At 18.2% G+C, this 20,203-nt stretch overlaps 1 protein-coding gene across 1 annotated transcript in view; it reads left to right on the top strand.

Moving 5' to 3' along the window:
* LOC122512512 (ankyrin repeat and MYND domain-containing protein 2) overlaps positions 1-19,989 on the top strand; it is a 37,508-nt gene extending 17,519 nt beyond the window's left edge. Inside the window, exons 4-6 of the mRNA XM_043628389.1 lie at positions 11,114-11,462; positions 16,373-16,762; positions 19,649-19,989. Coding sequence (XP_043484324.1) covers positions 11,114-11,462; positions 16,373-16,762; positions 19,649-19,986 — 1,077 coding nt within the window. The 3' untranslated portion in view covers positions 19,987-19,989. The remainder of the gene's footprint in view (positions 1-11,113; positions 11,463-16,372; positions 16,763-19,648) is intronic.
* Positions 19,990-20,203: the final 214 nt, after the last annotated feature.

The raw sequence follows: 20,203 nt of genomic DNA, 5'->3' as shown, positions 1-20,203 counted from the left end.
TTTATTATTCTCGATAAATGTTTCGTTTGTTATATAAACTAAATGTGAGGAGAGGGGGTATTTGTTGGTATTTGTCTAACAATTTTTTTTTTTTTTTTACTTTTTTTTTAATCTAGTGCGAGAGTGTAATTTTATATAAATATAGAACGACTTTTTGGTTTTTCGTTTGTAAAGTTTGTAAGTTCGTAGGTGTGTGTGTATAAAAAAAATGTTGTATTTCGTTCCATTGATTGATTTTTTTAATGAATTTGTTTGTTTGCCTTTCTTAAAAATTAAGGCGTACTTAATAACAAAAAGAAGGAAAGAAAACAAAAATAGATTGTTTTCTTCCTTTTTTTCTGATGACTTTTTATAGTCAAACATAATGTATTTCTCTCTTTTTCAATAAAAAATATATTCTATCTTCTGTGCAACATTTAGAAAAATGCTTTTCTATTTTTAAAAACAAAATGTTTTCTTTAGGGATTTTTATAAAGAAAAATTTTATTTTCTATTTTCCACATTTCTTTAGGGATTTTTATCAAATTTTTATTTTCTATTTTCCACAATTCTTTAGGGATTTTTATAGAATTTTTAATTTCTATTTTCAGAATTTTTTGGAGAAAAGGTATTTTTTAATTTTTTGAGACTCGTTTTTGTAAAAGTTGAAATAGGAATCGAATTTTTCTTTTTTGGATTTTTATATTTTTCTTTCAGGAATTTTAGTGATAGAGGAAGAATTTTATTAGTGATAATGATTGTTCATTTTATATTTTATTAACATAAGTGTTATTAATATTTTATTGTTATTTTTTGTTTCAGTATTAATTATTCATAAAAACAATTTTAAAAAATTGAATTTTGGAGAAATTTACAAAAATTCTTCACAGAAATTTAATTATTTTTAAAAGTATAATAAAATTCTTCACAGAAATTCAATTATTTTTAAAAATTAAAAAAAAAAATTCTCGTCAAAATTTCAATTATTTTTAAAAATAATAAAATTCTTCTCCAAAATTCAATTATTTTCAAAAAATTTTTCCCTCAATTTGATGATTTTCAATATCTACTAATTTAATAAAATTTTCCAGAGGAATTCAATTCTTTAAAAAAAATTTTAATAAAATTCTACTCAATAATTCAATTATTACATTCATAAATAATAACATTTTTTACAGGAATTCAATTATTGTCGTAAAAAATAAAATTCATTTAAGGAATTCAATTATTTTCATAAATAATAAAACTCATTGCAGAATTTCAATTATTTTTAATACAAATTCAAATGGAATTCCTCAAAACATTAAATTATTTTGAACAATTTTCCAAAAGTTCTTCAAAGAATTCAATTATTTAAATAAAAAAATTCAATTTTTTCTAAAAATTCAATTAATTTGATAAATAATAAAATTTTTCTAAAAATTCAATTATTTTGATAAATAATAAAATTTTTGCAGGGATTCAATTATTTTCATAAATAATAAAATTCATCGCAGAATTTCAATTATTTTTAATAAAATTTTAATTGAATTTCTCAAAAAATTCAATTATTTTGAACAATTTTCCAAAAGTTCGTCGAGAATTCATTTATTTAAATAGAAAAATCCAATTTTTCGCTAAAAATTCAATTATTTGAATAGAAAAATCCAATTTTTCGATATAAATTTAATTATTTAAAGTTAAATAGAAAAATTGAATTCTTCAATAAAAATTCAATTATTTTCTTAAAAAATAAAATTCATTTTAGGAATTGAATTATTTTCATAAATAATAAAGTTCATCACAGAATTTCAATTATTTTTACTACAATTTCAATTGAATTCCTCAAAAAATTCAATTATTTTGAAGAATTTTCCAAAATTTCTTTAAAGAATTCAATTTTTTAAATAAAAAAATTCAATTTTGTCGAAAAATATTTTTTCAATTTAATTTTTTGATAAAAATTCAATTATTTTTCATAATTTTTCAAATGATTTTCAAGAATTCAATTAGTTAAATACGAAAATCCAATTATTGAAATAAAAAAAATCAATTTTTGTATAAAAATTCAATTATTCTGATAAATAATAAAATTTCTACACAGATTCAATTATTTTCATAAATAATAAAACTCATGGCACAACTTCAATTATTTTTAATACAATTTTAATCGAATTTCTACAATTTTAATTGAATTTCTCTAAAAGTTAAATTATTTTGAACAATTTTACAAAAGTTCTTTCAAAATTCAATTGTTTAAGTAAATAAATTCAATTTTTAAATAAAAATTTAATTATTTAAATAGAAAAATCCAATTTTTCGAAAAAAAATTCAATTTTTTGAATAGAAAAATCTAATTTTTCGATAAAAATTCAAGTATTTAAATAGAAAAATTGAATTCTTGAATAAAAATTTAATTAATTACCAACGTTGAAAAAATTCAATTTTTCGATGAAAATTCATTAGAAAAATTCAATTTTTTTGATAGAAATTCAATTATTCAGAACTAAATAGAAAAATTAAATTCTTCAATTAAACTTCAATTTTTTTTTTTGATAGAAATTCAATTATTCAGAACTAATTAGAAAAATTAAATTCTTCAATTAAACTTCAATTTTTTTTTTGATAGAAATTCAATTATTCAGAACTAAATAGAAAAATTGAATTCTTTAATTAAAATTAAATTTTTTTTTTGGTATAAATAATAAAAATTTTACAGAAATTCAATTATTTTAATAAATAATAAAAATCATCGCAAAATTTCAATTATTTTTAATACAATTTTAATCGAATTTCTCGAAAATTTCAATTATTTTGAACAATTTTCAAATTTTATTCTTTCACGTAAAATTGAATTATAATAAATAGATTGAAAAATTCCCAAAAAGAACTTTTTCGAAAATTATTAAAAATAATTGAATAACAGAAGAATTTTAGTTTGAAAACACTAAAAAAAAAAATTGAATTTTGGAGAATTTAGGGTAAAAGAAAATTTAATGTTTCTGGAAACAAAGTTTTTTTTCCAAATTTCATTTTTATAAATGGACCGGAAAAAATTTTTTTTATCAATTTTTATTGTTATTCAATTATTGTCCAGTGGTAAAGAATTTCAATTATTTAAACAATTTTTAAATTTAACAGTTTTTTCTTTTAAAGTTGAAATAAATTTGAATTTAAAAAAATTTAATTGTTTCTTAAATTCTTTTAAATTAATGATTAATTAGTAAAATAATTTTAAATTAGAATAATAATTGTTATTTATTATTATAATGTTTATAATTATTATTTTTATAATTATTATTTTTATGATTATTATTTTTATAATTATTATTTTTATAATTATTATTTTTATAATTATTATTTTTATTAGAGAAAAAAGGGGAAAAAATCGACAATTTTTTTTTTATAGAATACTTTTAAATTGAAATTATTATCATTCTGATAAGAATTATTTCTTTATTTGAAAAAAATGTAAAAAGCAGACTAAAGGGAATTTTATTGTGAAAGAGACATTGTAATATATTTTTTCTTTTTTTTCATTTTTTCTCTCTTCAACTTTTTTTATATCTTTAAAACTCAAATGACTTTCACTCAGTTGAGTGCGACGAATTTTAAAACAAACAGATTCCAAAAGACTTCCAAAAGTACATAAATATTGATGATGCTAATTCGTTAGCTTCTACTGGTTTTTTTTCTTTTTCTTCTTCTTCTCATTCGTATATGTAGTGAGAAGACTTTCACTTGAAATTGCAAAGAAGAGGAAACTTTCAATTTATAATTATTTTTTAATTTTTTTCTTTTTGTTTTTCTTTTTCCTTTTAGAGAAAAAAAATTTTTTTTTACATATATGTATTTGTTTTGATATGAAATTGGGAAATTATGTCAGGGAAAAATTATTATACGAAACGTTGGTTTATTTTCTCGTTGGGAAATTTTTCTGTTGACAGTACCTACTTTTCTTGAATTTGTTCAATATGTGTATAAAAGAATTTTGTTTGAAAGGGTTTTTGTCTTTTGCTTTTCACTTGAGTAAATTTATCGAATAATTTCTTTGCTTCTGATTTGTGATTTAATTTTTTTCCATATTGTGCAATATTTAAAATTCGTTTCTTTTTCATTGACAAATGAAATCATTTTTTTTTTCTTTTTTGGAAAGAAAAATATTTTTTTTTCTTTTTTGGAAAGAAGAATATTTTTTTTTCTTTTTTGGAAAGAAGAATATTTTTTTTTTACTTTTAAAAATGATTTTTTTTGCATTCTTTCTATTGAATTATGTCATTAAACGTTTTTCTTAGGTTTCAAAGTAAAAAATGAATTTTTTAAATTTTATTCTTTTTACTTTCTAATATTAATTTTTTTTTACTTTTTCGTTTCAATTATAAATAATTAACTCTTTGTAGAAGAAAAAAGTTTCAATTATTTAAAAAATTTCAATTTAGAAATATTCTAGAAAAATAAATTTGAAACAAAAATTGGAAAAATAAGTTTTTTTTGATAATTTTTTTTTCGTTTTTTTAAATAAATCGAAAAAATTTTTATTGTTATTTAATTATTATCAAGTGTAAACAATTTCAATTATTTAAACAATTTCAATTTAAAAGTATTTTTGAAAACAAATTTGTAACAAAAATTGGAAAATAAGTTTTTTTTATATTTCCTTTTTCGTTTTTTTAAATAGGATTTCGGTTATTTAAATAATTTCAATTTAATTGTTTTTCTGAAAAAGTTGAAACAAAAATTGAAAAAAAAATGTTTTCCTAATTTTCTTTTTTCTTTTCTTTTAATAAATAAAAAAAAAATTTCAATTTTTATTGTTTTTCAATTATTATTATGAGTAAACAATTTCAATTATTTAAACCATTTCAACTTTAAATTTTTTTTTTAATTTGAATCAAAAATTGGAAAAATATCAATTTTCTTATTTTTTTTGTCTTTTTAAATAGTTTCGAAAAAATATTTTTTATTCAATTATTATTGTTATTCAATTATCAGGAGTAAAGAATTTTAATTATTTAAACAATTTCAATTTAAAAGTATTCTAGAAAAAAAAATTTCAATAAAAGTTATTTTTTCAAAATGTTTGAAAAATTTTTTTATTTAATTTTTATTGCTATTCAATTATTATCAGTAGTAAACAATTTCAATTATTTAAAAATTTTCAATTTAACAGTTTTTTTTTGAAAAAGTTGAAACAAAAATTTGAAAAAAAAAATTTTTCTTAATTTTTTTTTACGCTGGTATTGAAAAAAATTTTTTTATTCAATTTTCATTGTTATTCAATTATTATCAGTTGTAAACAATTTCAATTATTTAAATAATTTTAATTAAAAGCAGATTAAAAGTTTTTTTTTAAATTGAAACAAAAATTGAAAAAAAAATTGTTTTTCTATTTTCTGTTTTTATTCAATTTAAATTGTTATTCAATTATTATTAAGAGTAAACAATTTTAATTATTTAAATAATTTCAATTAAATTTTTTTTTTTAAAAAAAGTTGAAACAAAAATTGGAAAAATAAGTTTTTTTCCTTCTTTTTTCATTTTTTTAAATGAATCCGAAAAAATGTTTTGATTTAATTTTTATTATTATGCAATTATTATCAAAAGTAAACAATTTCTATTATTTAAACAATTTCAATTTAAAAGTTTCTTTTTACAAGTTGAAACAAAATTTGGAAAAAAAATTGTTTGTCTAATTTCTATTCTTATTCAATTTTAATTGTTATTCAATTATTGAAGAGTAAAAAATTTTAATTATTTAAATAGTTTGAATTAAAATTTTGTTTTAAAAAAATTGAAACAAAAATTGGAAAAATAATTTTTTTTTCTTTTCTTATTCGTTTTTATAAATGGATCCGAAACATTTTTTATACAATTTTTATTGTTATTCAATTATTGTCAAGAGTAAACAATTTAAATTATTTAAACAATTTGAATTTAAAAATAATCTACAAAAATTTGAAAGAAATTTTTTTTTTAATAATTTTTCTTCTTTCGTTTTTAAAAATGGATCCGAAAAATTTTTTTAATCAATTTTTATTGTTATTTAAGTATTTTCAGTAGTAAACAATTTCAATTATTTAACTAATTTCAATTTAATTCAATTTCAATTTAATTTTTTTATGAAAAAAAGATAAAACAAAAATTGGAAAAATAATTTTTTTTCTAATTTTTTTTTTCGTTTTTTTAAATGGTTCCGAAAAAAATTTTTATCAATTTTTGTTGTTCAATTATTATTATCAGTAGTAAAGAATTTCAATTATTTAAACAATTTTTCAATTTAACAGTTTTTTCTTTTAAAGTTGAAATAAATTTTGATTTAAAACCTATTTAAGAAAAATTTATTATTTCTTTTTTCTGACTTCGAATTTTTTTTTTTATTCACTTATATTAAAAAAAATTGTTTTTCATTTTGTGTTTGAATTTAAAAAAGGAATGATTTTCATTGAATGTTTTATATTATTTCCATTGAAGAAAATGATTTTGCCAGGCAGAAAACTATTATCTTATAAATAATAATTACAACAGCTTTAGAGACCCTGAAGAAAAGTAATTTCCACAGTTTATCTGCAAATCTGCGGACTGTATATTTATTGAATCATTCAAGCAAAGAGGATGCGGAGGTGAATAATCTTCCCGTGACATATTTACTCTTTTCCAAGTAATAATTTTTTTTTCCACTATTTGTTTTATTTTTATTTCGTTTTTTACTATTTTTATTGTTTTTTTTTATTATTAACTTTTTTATTTTAAATTTTGTTTATTATCATTTTTTATCCTTTCTTTTATTATTACTTTTTCTAATTACTTTTTATTACTCATGTTTATTAATTTTTGTTGTTCATTATTGTTTATTTTTTTGTTTTATTGTTGTTTTTTATTGTTTTTATTTTTTTGTTATTTATTTTATTTTATTTTTGTTGTTTATCTTTTATTTTTATTGTTATTTTTTATTTTTATTGTTATTTTTTATTTTTATTGTTATTTTTTGTTTTTTTTAAATTTTGTTTATTATTATTTTTTATCCTTTCTTTTATTATTACCTTTTCTAAGTACTTTTTATTATGTACGTTTATTAATTTTTGTTGTTTATTTTTTTTTTATTTTTTTTTTATTTTTTTAAAATTATTTTTATTAAAATTTGGGAATTAAAAAATTTCACCTCCGAGGGGATTCGAACCCTATTATGAAATCGTAAATGTATTTGTATATTACCACGCAGCTACCGTGCTACTTTTTCTTTTATTATTTTTTATTATTATTTATATTATTATTATTATTATTATTATTATCTTTTCTATTAATTTTTTACTAGTTTTCTACTATTTATTAAAGAAAATGTTTTTTATTTTTAATTTTCCTCATTATTATTTTTTAATTTACTTTCTTTTAATTATTTAACAAAAAATTTTTCTTTGTTTCGTTTAATTATTTTCAAGTTTTCTTTATTTATTATTTTTTTAACGTATCTATTATATAAGAATAGTTTTTTTTCTATTTCTTTTTTGAAAATAGTTTCTAAATTTTTTTTTTTTGAGACAAAAAAATTTGAAATTTTTTTTTTGAGTAATTACGTAATAAATAAATAAAAATAAAAAAAATGAACATTTTTTTTTTAAAGAAATTACATATAACAAATAAATAAATAAAAATAGAAAAAAAATAAAAATGGTATTTTTGAGAAAAAAAATGAAAATTATTTTTAAGAAATTACGTAATAATTAAATAAAAAATAAAAATGGTTTTTGAGAAAAATAATGAAAATTATTTTTAAGAAATTACGTAATAAATAAATAAAAAAATAGAAAAAGAAATAAAAATGGTTTTTGAGAAAAAAAAATGAAAAAGAAAATGAAAAATTATTAAGGGCATTTGAAACTTGATGACGTCACACATGCTTTGCACAAACTGAAACGTCATCAAGGTTCAAATGCCCTTAATAAATAAATTTAAAAAAAATAGTTTTTGAGAAAAAAATGAAAATTTTCTTTTTTTTTTGTTACATAATGAGATTGATAATTACATATGCGCAAAAAGAAGGAGGGAACAATTATTGAATGACAAATAATAGTCGATTAGGGGAGTAGAATTAAAAATCGTTTCTAACGGTTTATTATATATATTCGCCTCATTGCTCACTGCGAATGCTTTTCTTATACAAACAAAAAAAAAATGTTGATTTGAAAAAAAAAAAAATTTCTTCACGTACTTTGCAATATTTTGTCACCGCGGATCAACACCTCAATTTAATTACCTAATAATAAAAAATTAAAAGAAATAATCAATTTTTCCTGTTTTTTATTGTCCGGAAACAAATACTTTTTTTTCTCTTGGGTAAAAAAAAAATTATGTTCCGTTTGCAATTTCCTTTAAAAATTTGTTAATAATAATTAATAGTCTCTGTCATTTATTGTTCTACTTTTTTTTCTATTCTTTGCAATTTTTCTTTCATTTTTCCTTTTCTTCGTATTTTTATTTCTATTCGAAATAAATTTTTACTTGCAAAACAAAAAAATATTCGAAATAAAATTTTTTATTTAGAATATTTTTTTTTGGAATAATATTTTTAATTAATTTAATATTTTTTTAAAAATTTATTATTTCTTTTTTATTTTTATTAGTTTATTTTTTTATTTTCATTTATTTTTTTACTAGTTTTTTTTTAATTAATTTGTTTAAATTTTTATTAAGAATATTTTTTTTTTTTTTGAATTAAATTTTTAAAATTAATTTTAATTGTTTTTTAATGCTAAATATAGTTTAGTAATAATTAAATAATTTTAAGTATATTATTTTAATTAATTATAATATTATAATTGTAATTGGAAATTATAATTAATAATTTTCAATAAATGAAATAATGATTAATTAATCAAAAATGAAATAATAATTAATTAATAAAAAATAAAATAATAATTAGTTAATAAAAAAAAAATTAATTAATAAAAATAAATAATAATAACAAATTATTTTTTTATTATTTTATTTTGCCTTTTTTTAAAAAAAATTTTCATTTATTTAGAATGAAAATTAATTTTTTTTTTTTTTAATGTAAAAAGTTAATTTTTTGTGATTTTTCTTCGGTTCCTTTTGTTTTGATGGCAAATAAAAAAAAGGGGTGGTGGGAGAATTGGGGGGGAATTCCTCTGACCCATTTGAGTAAAAGGAATTGGCGTCAGTGATAAACGGTAAAGTACATCAAGGTTCGCGTTTTAAAGAAGTGGAGGAACCTGTGAGTGAGAGGGCATCGGGGGAAAAATGAGAAGAAAGAAAAAAAAAGGGGGAGAGACAACCAAATGCTGATTCGATTAATCTTTTTAAAACAGTCTCAAAATCGACGGTTCATGGTTCGTTTGCATTTCTTATACAGTTTTCAATTTTTCAATTTAATTATCAAAGTGATTTATAATTTAAGAAAAATAATAATTATTAACAATAATTAAAATATTATTTTTGTTTCTTGCGAAAAGAGAAAAATAATTATTAATAATATTGATTATATTTTTCCTATTCAAGGTTTGAAGAAAAAAAGGATTTTTAATAGAAAACATATTTTTCCTATTTCGGAAAAAAATATTCAAGTTAATAATATTTTTCCTATTCCAGAAAAAAATTATTAAAGTTAATAATATTTTTCCTATTCCACGAAAAAAAAATTAAAATTAATAATATTTTTCCTATTCCACAAAAAAATTATTAAAGTTAATATTTTTCCTATTCCACGAAAAAAAAATTAAAATTAATAATATTTTTTCTATTCCACGTTTGAAAAAAAATAATATTTTTCCTATTCTACGTTTGATGGAATAATTATTTTTTTTCAAACAGAGAATAGGCAAAATGTTAACACTTTTTCACTTCCAATGCGAGAATAGGAAAAATATTACTAATTTTTTTTTTCAAAGAGTAGAAAAATTTTGTTAATAAAATATTTTTCCTATTCTCCCTTTGAAAGTGAAAAAGTGTTAATATTTTGCCTATTCTCTCTTTGAAAAAAAAATTTATTAATAATTTCTTTTTTCAAAGGAAGAGTAGAAAAAAAATAAAATTGTTAATAATATTTTTCCTATTCTCGGTTTAAAAGTGAAAAAGTGTTAATACTTTTTTCTATTCTACGTTTGACAATATAATTTTTTTTCAAAGACAGAATAGGCAAAATATTAACTTTTTTTCTCGTTCAAAGCAAGAGTAGGAAAAATATTTTTCCTATTCTCGGTTTGAAGGAAAAAAGTGTAAATAATATTAATACTATTTTCCCTATTCTCTCTTTAATAAAAAATTATTTGAATAGGAAAATTATTATTAATATTATTCACACTTTTTTCCTTTAAACAGAGAATAGGAAAATATTATAATAATTTTTTGCCTTCAAAGGGAGAATAGGAAAAATTTTATTATAAACAATTTTTTTTCCTTAGAAGAATAGGAAAAAGTGAGAATAGAAAAAATGTTATTAATATTAATATTTTTTTCCTTCAAAGAAAAGAGTAGGAAAAATATTAGTAATAATCTTTTTCCTATTCTCGCTTTGAAGGGGAAAAAAAGAATTATTATTTTTTCTATTCTTCCTTGGGAGGAAAAAAATTATTGTTTTTCAATATTAAAAATATTTTTCCTATTCTCTGTTTAAAGGGGAAAAATGTCAATAATTTTAATACTATTTTGCCTATTCTCCATTTAATAAAAAAAAACTATTTGAATAGGAAAATTTATAATATTATTCACACTTTTTTCCTTCATAGAGAGAATAGGAAAATATTATAACAATTTTTTTCTTTAAATGGAGAATAGGAAAAATATTGTAACAATTTTTTTCCTTCAAATGGAGAATAGGAAAAATATTGTAACAATTTTTTTCCTTCAAATGGAGAATAGGAAAAATATTATAATTATTTTTGTTTCTTTAGAAGAATAGGAAAAATGTTATTTATAGTAATAATATTTTTTTTCTTCAAAGGGAAGAGTAGGAAAAATATTTTTAAAAAATTTTTCCTATTCTACGTCTGAAAAAAATAATTATTGTTAATTTTTTATTAAAAAAAATAATTATTGTTAATTTTTTATTAAAAAAAATAATTATTGTTAATTTTTTATTTAAAAAAAAATAATGACGATAATAATAGTACAAAAATGGTGATTACGTGTGATTTTTTTTTAGAAAAGAGGAGAAGAAGAGAGTGAAATGGAGAAGTTGAATAATTCGCCCTTGATATTGTTGGTGTTTATTTTGTTGATATGCGGCGATAATGAGGTGCTTTGCAGGCCCCCCAGGGGGCCCATTGAGGAAGCGATACAAAGTGGCGCCGCGGCAAATTACAGTGAGGACAAGTGCACCTGGAGGAGGGGCAATGACAAGGATTCGTGTCCCGATCCCGATGTGCATCTCTATCTTTATTCGGAAATCGGCAAGCCAAAGGAGAAACTCGAGGAGTCAAGGAAATCAGATTGGCTTCGCGGCGGCTACGATGCCGCCAAGGAAAATATTATTTTAATTCACGGCTATGCTGGTAAATGTTAACAAAAACAAAAACATTTTTTTTTATTCTTTTTTTTTATTATTATTTACTCATTTTTTCATTTTTTTTAATTCAAAATAAATTTATAATTGAAATTATTCAAAAATTTTTTTTCAAAATTCAATTATTTTTGAAATTCTGAATTAAAATTCTTAAGAATTCAATTAATATCAATATTTTTAATTTCAAATCTTCTAAAATCAATTATTTTTTAAAAGTAGAAGTAAAATTCGTCAAAATTCAATTAATTTCAATATTTTCAATTAAAAATCTTCAAAATTCAATTATTTTCAAAATCTAGAAGTACAATTATAATTCTTTCCAAAATTAAATTATTTTCAAACTTTTCATTATATTTCTTAAAAATTCAATTATTTTCAAAATTAAATTATTTTCAAACTTTTCATTATATTTCTTAAAAATTCAATTATTTTCAAAATCTAGAAGTAAAATTCGTCAAAATTCAATTATTTTCAAAATTTTCATTATATTTCTTAAAAATTCAATTATTTTCAAAATCTAAAAGTAAAATTCGTCAAAATTCAATTCTTTTCAAAATTAAATTATTTTCAAACTTTTCATTATATTTCTTAAAAATTCAATTATTTTCAAAATCTAGAAGTAAAATTCGTCAAAATTCAATTATTTTCAAAATCTAGAAGTAAAATTCTTCAAAATTCAATTATTTTCCAAATTCTGAATTAAATTTCTTAAGAATTCAATTATTTTCAAAATTTTCATTATATTTCTTCAAAATTCAATTATTTTCAAAATCTAAAAGTAAAATTCGTCAAAATTCAATTCTTTTCAAACTTTTTATTATATTTTTTAAAAATTTAATTATTTTCAAAATCTAGAAGTAAAATTCGTCAAAATTCAATTCTATTCAAAATTAAATTATTTTCAAAATCTAGAAGTAAAATTCTTCAAAATTCAATTATTTTCCAAATTCTGAATTAAATTTCTTAAGAATTCAATTATTTTCAAAATTTTCATTATATTTCTTAAAAATTCAATTATTTTCAAAATCTAAAAGTAAAATTCGTCAAAATTCAATTATTTTCCAAATTCTGAATTAAATTTCATAAGAATTCAATTATTTTCAAAATTTACATTATATTTCTTAAAAATTCAATTATTTTCAAAATCTAAAAGTAAAATTCGTCAAAATTCAATTCTTTTCAAACTTTTTATTATATTTTTTAAAAATTTAATTATTTTCAAAATCTAGAAGTGAAATTCGTCAAAATTCAATTATTTTCAAAATTTTCTTTAAAATTTTTTAAAATTAAAAAATTTTGAACACTTTTAATTAAAATTATTCAAAATTAAATCATTTTCAATATTTTTAATGAAAAATCTCTATAATTAAATTAATTTAAATATTTCCAATTAAAAATTTCCTAAAATCAATTATTTCCCAAACTTTGAAGTAAAATTCTCTATTATTCAATAAATTTCAATATTTCAATTAAAAATCTTCAAAATTCAATTATTTTTACAATCTAGAAGCAAAATTCATCAAAATTCAATTATTCTCAAAATTTTTATTAAAATTTTTCAAAATTCAATTATTTTGAAAATTTTTAATAAAAAATTATTCAGAATTTAATTATTTCGAAGCAAAATTTTTTATAATTCAATAAATTTCAATATTTTAATTAAAAATCTTCAAAATTTGATTATTTTTACAATCAAGAAGTAAAATTGATCAAAATTCAATTATTTTCACATTTTTCATTAAAATTTTTCAAAATTAAAATATTTTGAACACTTTTAATTAAAATTATTCAAAATTAAATCATTTTCAATATTTTTAATGAAAAATCTCTATAATTAAATTAATTTAAATATTTCCAGTTAAAAATTTCCTAAAATCAATTATTTCCCAAACTTTGAAGTAAAATTCTCTATTATTCAATAAATTTCAATATTTCAATTAAAAATCTTCAAAATTCAATTATTTTTACAATCTAGAAGTAAAATTGATCAAAATTCAATTATTTTCAAAATTTTCATTAAAATTTTTCAAAATTCAATTATTTTGAACATTTTTAATAAAAAATTATTCAAAATTCAATTATTTTCAATATTTTTTATTAAAAATCTCCATACCTAATTAAATTAATTTCAATATGTTTAATTAAAAATTTCCAAAAACCAATTATTTTCAAAACTTAGAAATAAAATTCTCCATAATTCAATAAATTTCAATATTTTCAATTAAAAATCTACAAAATTTAATTATTTTCACAATTTAGAAATAAAATTTTAAAAAATTCAATTATTTTCAAAATCTAGAATTAAAATTCGTCTAAATTCAATTATTTTCAAAATTTTCATTAAAATTCTTAAAAATTCGATTATTTTAAAAACTTATAATTGAAACAATTTGTAATTGAATTATTTTGAAAATTTGTTATTAAAACTTCAAAGTTCAATTATTTTCAAAACTTTTATTAAAATTCTTAAAAATTAAATTATTTTCATTAAAATTTTTCAAAATTCAATTATTTTGAACATTTTTAATTAAAATTATTCAAAATTCAATTATTTTCAATATTTTTAATTTAAAATCTCCATAATTCAATAAATTACAATATTTCATTAAAAAATCTTCAAAATTCAATTATTTTCACAATTTGAAAGTAAAATTTATCAAAAATTCAATTATTTTGAAAAGTTTCATTAAAATTTTTAAAAATTCAATTATTTTCAAAATCTAGAAGTAAAATTCGTCTAAATTCAATTATTTTCAAAATTTTCATTAAAATTCTTGAAAATTCAATTATTTAGTAAACTTATTACAGTTGAAACAATTTAATATTGAATTGTTTTAAACATTTTTAATTCAAACTCTTTAAATGTGAATAATTTTTTAAATTTTTATTACACCTCTTTAAAATTCAATTAATGTTTCAAATCTAGTAGTAAAATTCGTCGAAATTCAATTATTCTTAAAATTTATTATAATTTTTTTGTAAATAATTGTAATTAGTAAAAAAAAGTGAAAAACAATTTCAATTTTGTAAAAAATGAAATATAATTCAAATTTATTATAATTTTTCTGAATATAGTTGGAATTTAATAAGAAAAAGTGTAAAGTAATTGAAATTTAGTAAAAGAATGGAAAATAATTAAAATTTAATAAATCAATTGAAAAATGATTGGAATATAGTAAAATAATTAAAAATAATTTAAATTCTTTAAAACAAATGAAAAATAATTGAAGTTTAGTATAATTTTTTTAAAAATTCATTGGAATTTAGTGAAAAAATTTAAAAATAATTTAAATTTAGAAAAATTTGATTTTAATGTAAATTAACCAAAATTTGTTTTAAATTATTGAAATTTAGTCAAAAATGGAAAATATCTGAAAATTCAGTGAAAAAGAAATTGAAAATAATGGAAATTTATTTAAAAGACATTGAAATTTATTTTAAAGAATGAAAAATAATTGAAATTTAGTAGAAAAATTTTGATTTCAATGGAAATTTATTAAAATTTATTTTAAATTATTAAAATTTAGTGATAAAGAAATTGAAAATAATGGAGATTTATTTAAAAGACATTAAAATTTATTTTAAAGAAAGAAAAATAATTGAAATTTAGTAGAAAAATTTGATTGTAATTAAAATTGACTAAAATTTGTTTTAAATCATTGAAATATGGTAAAAAAAAGTTAATAATTGAAAATTAGTTAAAGAAATTGAAAATAATGGAAATTTATTTGAAAGAAATTGAAAATAATGGAAATTTATTTAAAAGAAATTGAAAATAATTGAATAGTTTTTGTTGAAGATAGAAAAATAATTGAAATTTAACAAATTACTTAAAAAATTACTTAAAATTTTTGTTATTAATTGGAATGTATAGTAAAGAGAATTGAAAAATAATTGAAATTTAGTAAAAAATGAAATATAATTAAAATTTAATAAAAGAATTGAGAAATAATTGAAATTTAGTACGAAAAATGAAATATAATTTATATTTAATAAAAGAAATGAAAAATAATTAAAATTTAGGAAAATAATTGAAATTTAGTAAAAAAAAAAAAATGAAAAATAATTGAAATTTAATGAAAGAATGAAAAATAATTGAAATTTAGTACGAAAAATGAAATATAATTTATATTTAAAAAAAGAAATGAAAAATAATTAAAATTTAGGAAAATAATTGAAATTTAGTAAAAAAAAAAAAATGAAAAATAATTGAAATTTAATGAAAGAATGAAAAATAATTGAAATTTAGTACGAAAAATGAAATATAATTTATATTTAATAAAAGAAATGAAAAATAATTAAAATTTAGGAAAATAATTGAAATTTAGTAAAAAAAAAAAATGAAAAATAATTGAAATTTAATGAAAGAATGAAAAATAATTGAAATTTAGTACGAAAAATGAAATATAATTTATATTTAATAAAAGAAATGAAAAATAATTAAAATTTAGGAAAATAATTGAAATTTAGTAAAAAAAAAAAAATGAAAAATAATTGAAATTTAATGAAAGAATGAAAAATAATTGAAATTTAGTACGAAAAATGAAATATAATTTATATTTAATAAAAGAAATGAAAAATAATTAAAATTTAGGAAAATAATTGAAATTTAGTAAAAAAAAAAAAAAATGAAAAATAATTGAAATTTAATGAAAGAATGAAAAATAATTGAAATTTAGTACGAAAAATGAAATATAATTTATATGTAATAAAAGAAATGAAAAATAATTGAAATTTAGGAAAATAATTGAAATTTAGTTAAAAAAAAAAAAAAAAAAAGAAAAATAATTGAAATTTAAAATTTTACAAAATAATTAAGAAATGATTGAAATTTTGTTAGTTAAGTTTAATTTCGTAATTTAATTGGCCAATTATTAATTGAGTGAATTTTTGTTGAAGGGACGGAGGACTCGGTGCCGATGATGATATTGAGGGAGGCCTACCTGCGTAATGGAAGTTATAATGTGTTTTCCATCGACTGGGGGTCACTTTGTGCGCCACCGTGTTACCCGGCGGCGGTGGCGAACCTGCGGCCCGTGGCGCGTTGCCTGGCCGGAAGTCTCACGACCTTGAGGAATCTTGGCCTGCCAATATCGAGGACGACGTGCGTTGGTCACTCGCTGGGAGCACATCTCTGCGGAATAATGGCTAATTATTTACTCTTTCGAATGAATCGCATTATTGGCCTTGATCCCGCGCGTCCTCTCATTAGATCCAGTCTCACCAATCGCCTCGACAGTGGCGATGCCGATTTTGTTCAAGTTATTCACACTAATGCTGGATATTACGGTGAGACTCCAACGACTCCAATAATCTCTTCGATAATTGAATAATTATTTATTTATTAATTATTATCTATCTCAAATTATTATTTATTATTAATTCAATTTTTAGTTATTGAATATTCCTTTTGGTTCTATATTTATTTTTTTATTTTTTTATTTTAATTACTTTATTTATTATTATTCTCCAAAATTCCATTATTTTCAAAATCTCGAAGTAAAACTCTTCAAAATTATAAATTAAAATTCTTAAGAATTCAATTAATTTAAAAATTTTCAATTAAAATTCTTCAAATTCTATTATTTTCAAAAATTAGAAGAATAATTTTTCCATAATTCAATTCTTTTCAAAATTCTAAATTAAAATTCTTCAAAATTCAATTTTTTTTTAAATTTAAAATTAAAATTCTTCAAAATTCAATTATTATCAAAATTCTAAATTAAAATTCTTATGAATTCAATTAATATCAATATTTTCAATTATTTTTCAAAATTCAATTATTTTCTAAATTTTAAGTTAAAATTCTTAAGAATTCAAATAATTTCAATATTTTCAAATAAAAATTTCCAAAATGTAATTATTTTAAAAATCTAGAAGAAAAATTCTTCAGAATTGAATTATTTCCAAATTTTTCAATTAAAAATCTTCAAAATTCAATTATTTTTAAAATCTAGAAATAAAATTATTCAAAATTCAATTAATTTTAATATTTTCAATTAAAAATTTTCAAAATTTTCAATTGAAATTCTTCAAAATTCAACTATTATCAAAACTCTAACTTAAAATTCTTAAAAATTCAATTAATATTAATATTTTCAATTATAAATCTTCAAAATTCAATTATTTTCTAAATTTAGAAATAAAATTCTTCAAAATTCAATTTTTTTCAAAATTTTAAGTTAACATTCTTAAGAATTCAATTAATTTCAATATTTTCAAATAAAAATTTTCAAAACTTAATTATTTTAAAAATCTAGAAGTAAAATTCTTCAGAATTGAATTATTTCCAAATTTTTCAATTAAAAATCTTCAAATATCAATTATGTTTAAAATTTAAAATTAAAGTTCTTCAACATTCTAAATTAAAATTCTTAAGAATTATATTAATTTTAATACTTTTAATTACAAATCTTTAAAATTCAATTATTTTCACAATCTAAAAGTAGAATTCGTCAAAGTTCAATTATTTTCTAAATTTCCAATTGAAATTCTTCTAAATTCAATTATTCTCAAAATTTATAATTGAAATTTTGAATAAATTTTGAATTAAAACTCTTTTGAAATTTTGCAAAATTTATTATAATTTTTTGAAAATAATTGGAATTTAGTAAAAAAAAAGTGAAAAATAATTTCAATCTTTTAAAAAATGAAATATAATTGAAATTTGGAATAAATTTTTTAAAATAATTTGAATTTATTAAGAAAAGTATTAAATAATTGAAATTTAGTAGAAAAAATAAAAATAATTGAAATTTATTAAAACAATTGTGAAAAATGATTGAATTTTAGTAGACAAAAATGAAAAATAATTGAAATTTTATAAAATAAATGAAAAATTATTGAAATTTAGTAAAAGTATAAAGAAAACTGAAAAAAATTGAAAAATAAAAGAAATGAAAAATGATTGAAATTTATAGTAAAGAAAAATTTTAAAATATAAGTAATTGGAAATTAGTAAAAGTTTTCTAAAATAATTGAAATTTAGTTGAGTGTTATTAAAAAAATGAAAATTTAGTCAATTATTATTAAAATAATTGAAATTTAGTGAAAAGAAATTAAAAGTAAATGAAATTTAGTAAATAGGAATTGAAAATAATGGAAATTTGTTAAAAGGAAATTGAAAAGAATTGAAATTTTTGTAATAGAAAGAATAATAACTGAAATTTAGTAGAAAAAATTGATTGAATGCTATTGAAATTTACTGAAATTTGTTTTTAATAATTGAAAATTAATATAGAATTGAAAATAATTAAAATTTAGTAGAAAGAAATTTGTAATAATTGAAATTTAGTAGAACAAAATTTTGAGATAAGTAGAAAATTATTAGAAAAAATTTATAGTAATTGCTTGTTATAAAAAAAATTTGTTTTATATATAATTGAAATTTAGTGAAGACAATTTCAAAATAATTGAAATTTATTAAATAATATTTAAAATAATTGAAATTTGCTAGGAAAAGTTTAAAGATAAATAGAAATTAGTAGAAACATTGGATTGTAAATTAAAATTACAAAAATTTGTTTTCTTTAATTGAAATTCAGTAAAAAGAAATTTAAAAAAATTTGAAATTTAGTAAATAAGAATTGAAAATAATGGAAATTTATTGTTAAAAAATTGAAAAAAATTGAAATTTATATAAGAATTGAAAATAATGAAAATTTTGGTAGTAAAATTTGATTCTAATTGTAATTTACCAAAATTTGTTTTAAATTGTTGAAATTTAGTTTTAAAAAATTTTAAATAATCAAAATTTATTTTAAATAACTATTTAAAATAATTGAAATTTATTTAAAAGAAAGAAAAATGTTTGAAATTTGGTAGAAAAATTTGATTGTAATTGAAATTTACTAATATTTGTTTTAAATAATTGAAATTTAGTAAAAAATTGAAAATAATTGAAATTTTTTTAAAAGAGTAAAAAATAATACAGAAATTTAAATATAAAGAAACAAAAAGACAAAAATGCAATTAAAAAGGCAAAAAGAAACAAAAATACGGAAACGAAAATAAAAAACAAGAAGAAAATGAAATAAAATCAACATTGATTAAAAAAAAAATTCAAACACTAGAGAAGAATCGAACCCGAACTAAATTCTCAACAACACAAGCAAAAATCCACGCGGCTAGTGTCTCAAAAAAAAAATAATGACATTTTTCCTTTTTTCTTCTTAGGTGACAAGGGAAGAATGGGCCACGTGGACTTCTGCGTGAACGGCGGGAAAGTGCAGCCATTCTGTGAGAACCAGACGAATTTCCAATTGTGCAGCCACGTGTGGGTTGTGTGCTTCATGGCGCAGAGCGTCGATAATGGCGGCAGGGAAATGCTGGCCGAGCCGTGCTCGCGGCGCTGTCCCTCGGGGCCGAGGATTAGCCAGAGAGCCGGCGAGTATCTAATCATGGGTCAGCACACGCCCACCGGCTCCAAGGGCTCCTTCTGTCTCCAGAGCTCTAATCCGCCCTATTGCCCGAAATACGCCAATGGCCACGGTGACCAAAAATGTTGCGTCTAATCTGTAAGCATTTTTTTTTATCTTTTTTTTTCCTTTGTATTTATTTTAATACAAACGGACGAGGATGTTTTTTGTGACAATTTTCTTTTTTTCTTTGTTTTTATTTTTTATTTTTTTTTTGGTTTTGGAAAATTTGTTTTAGATCTTCGACTGTTATTAATTTCTCTTTCCCTCTTTTGACTATTTTGACTTTGACTACAGATTTTGACTAATTTTC

The sequence above is a fragment of the Leptopilina heterotoma genome, unplaced genomic scaffold (genome assembly GCF_015476425.1).
Source record: "Leptopilina heterotoma isolate Lh14 unplaced genomic scaffold, ASM1547642v1 Lhet_123, whole genome shotgun sequence".
Taxonomy (NCBI): Eukaryota; Metazoa; Arthropoda; class Insecta; order Hymenoptera; family Figitidae; genus Leptopilina; species Leptopilina heterotoma.
The sequence above is the reverse complement of the archived record's forward strand: the minus strand, read 5'-3'. Positions and strand labels throughout refer to the sequence as shown.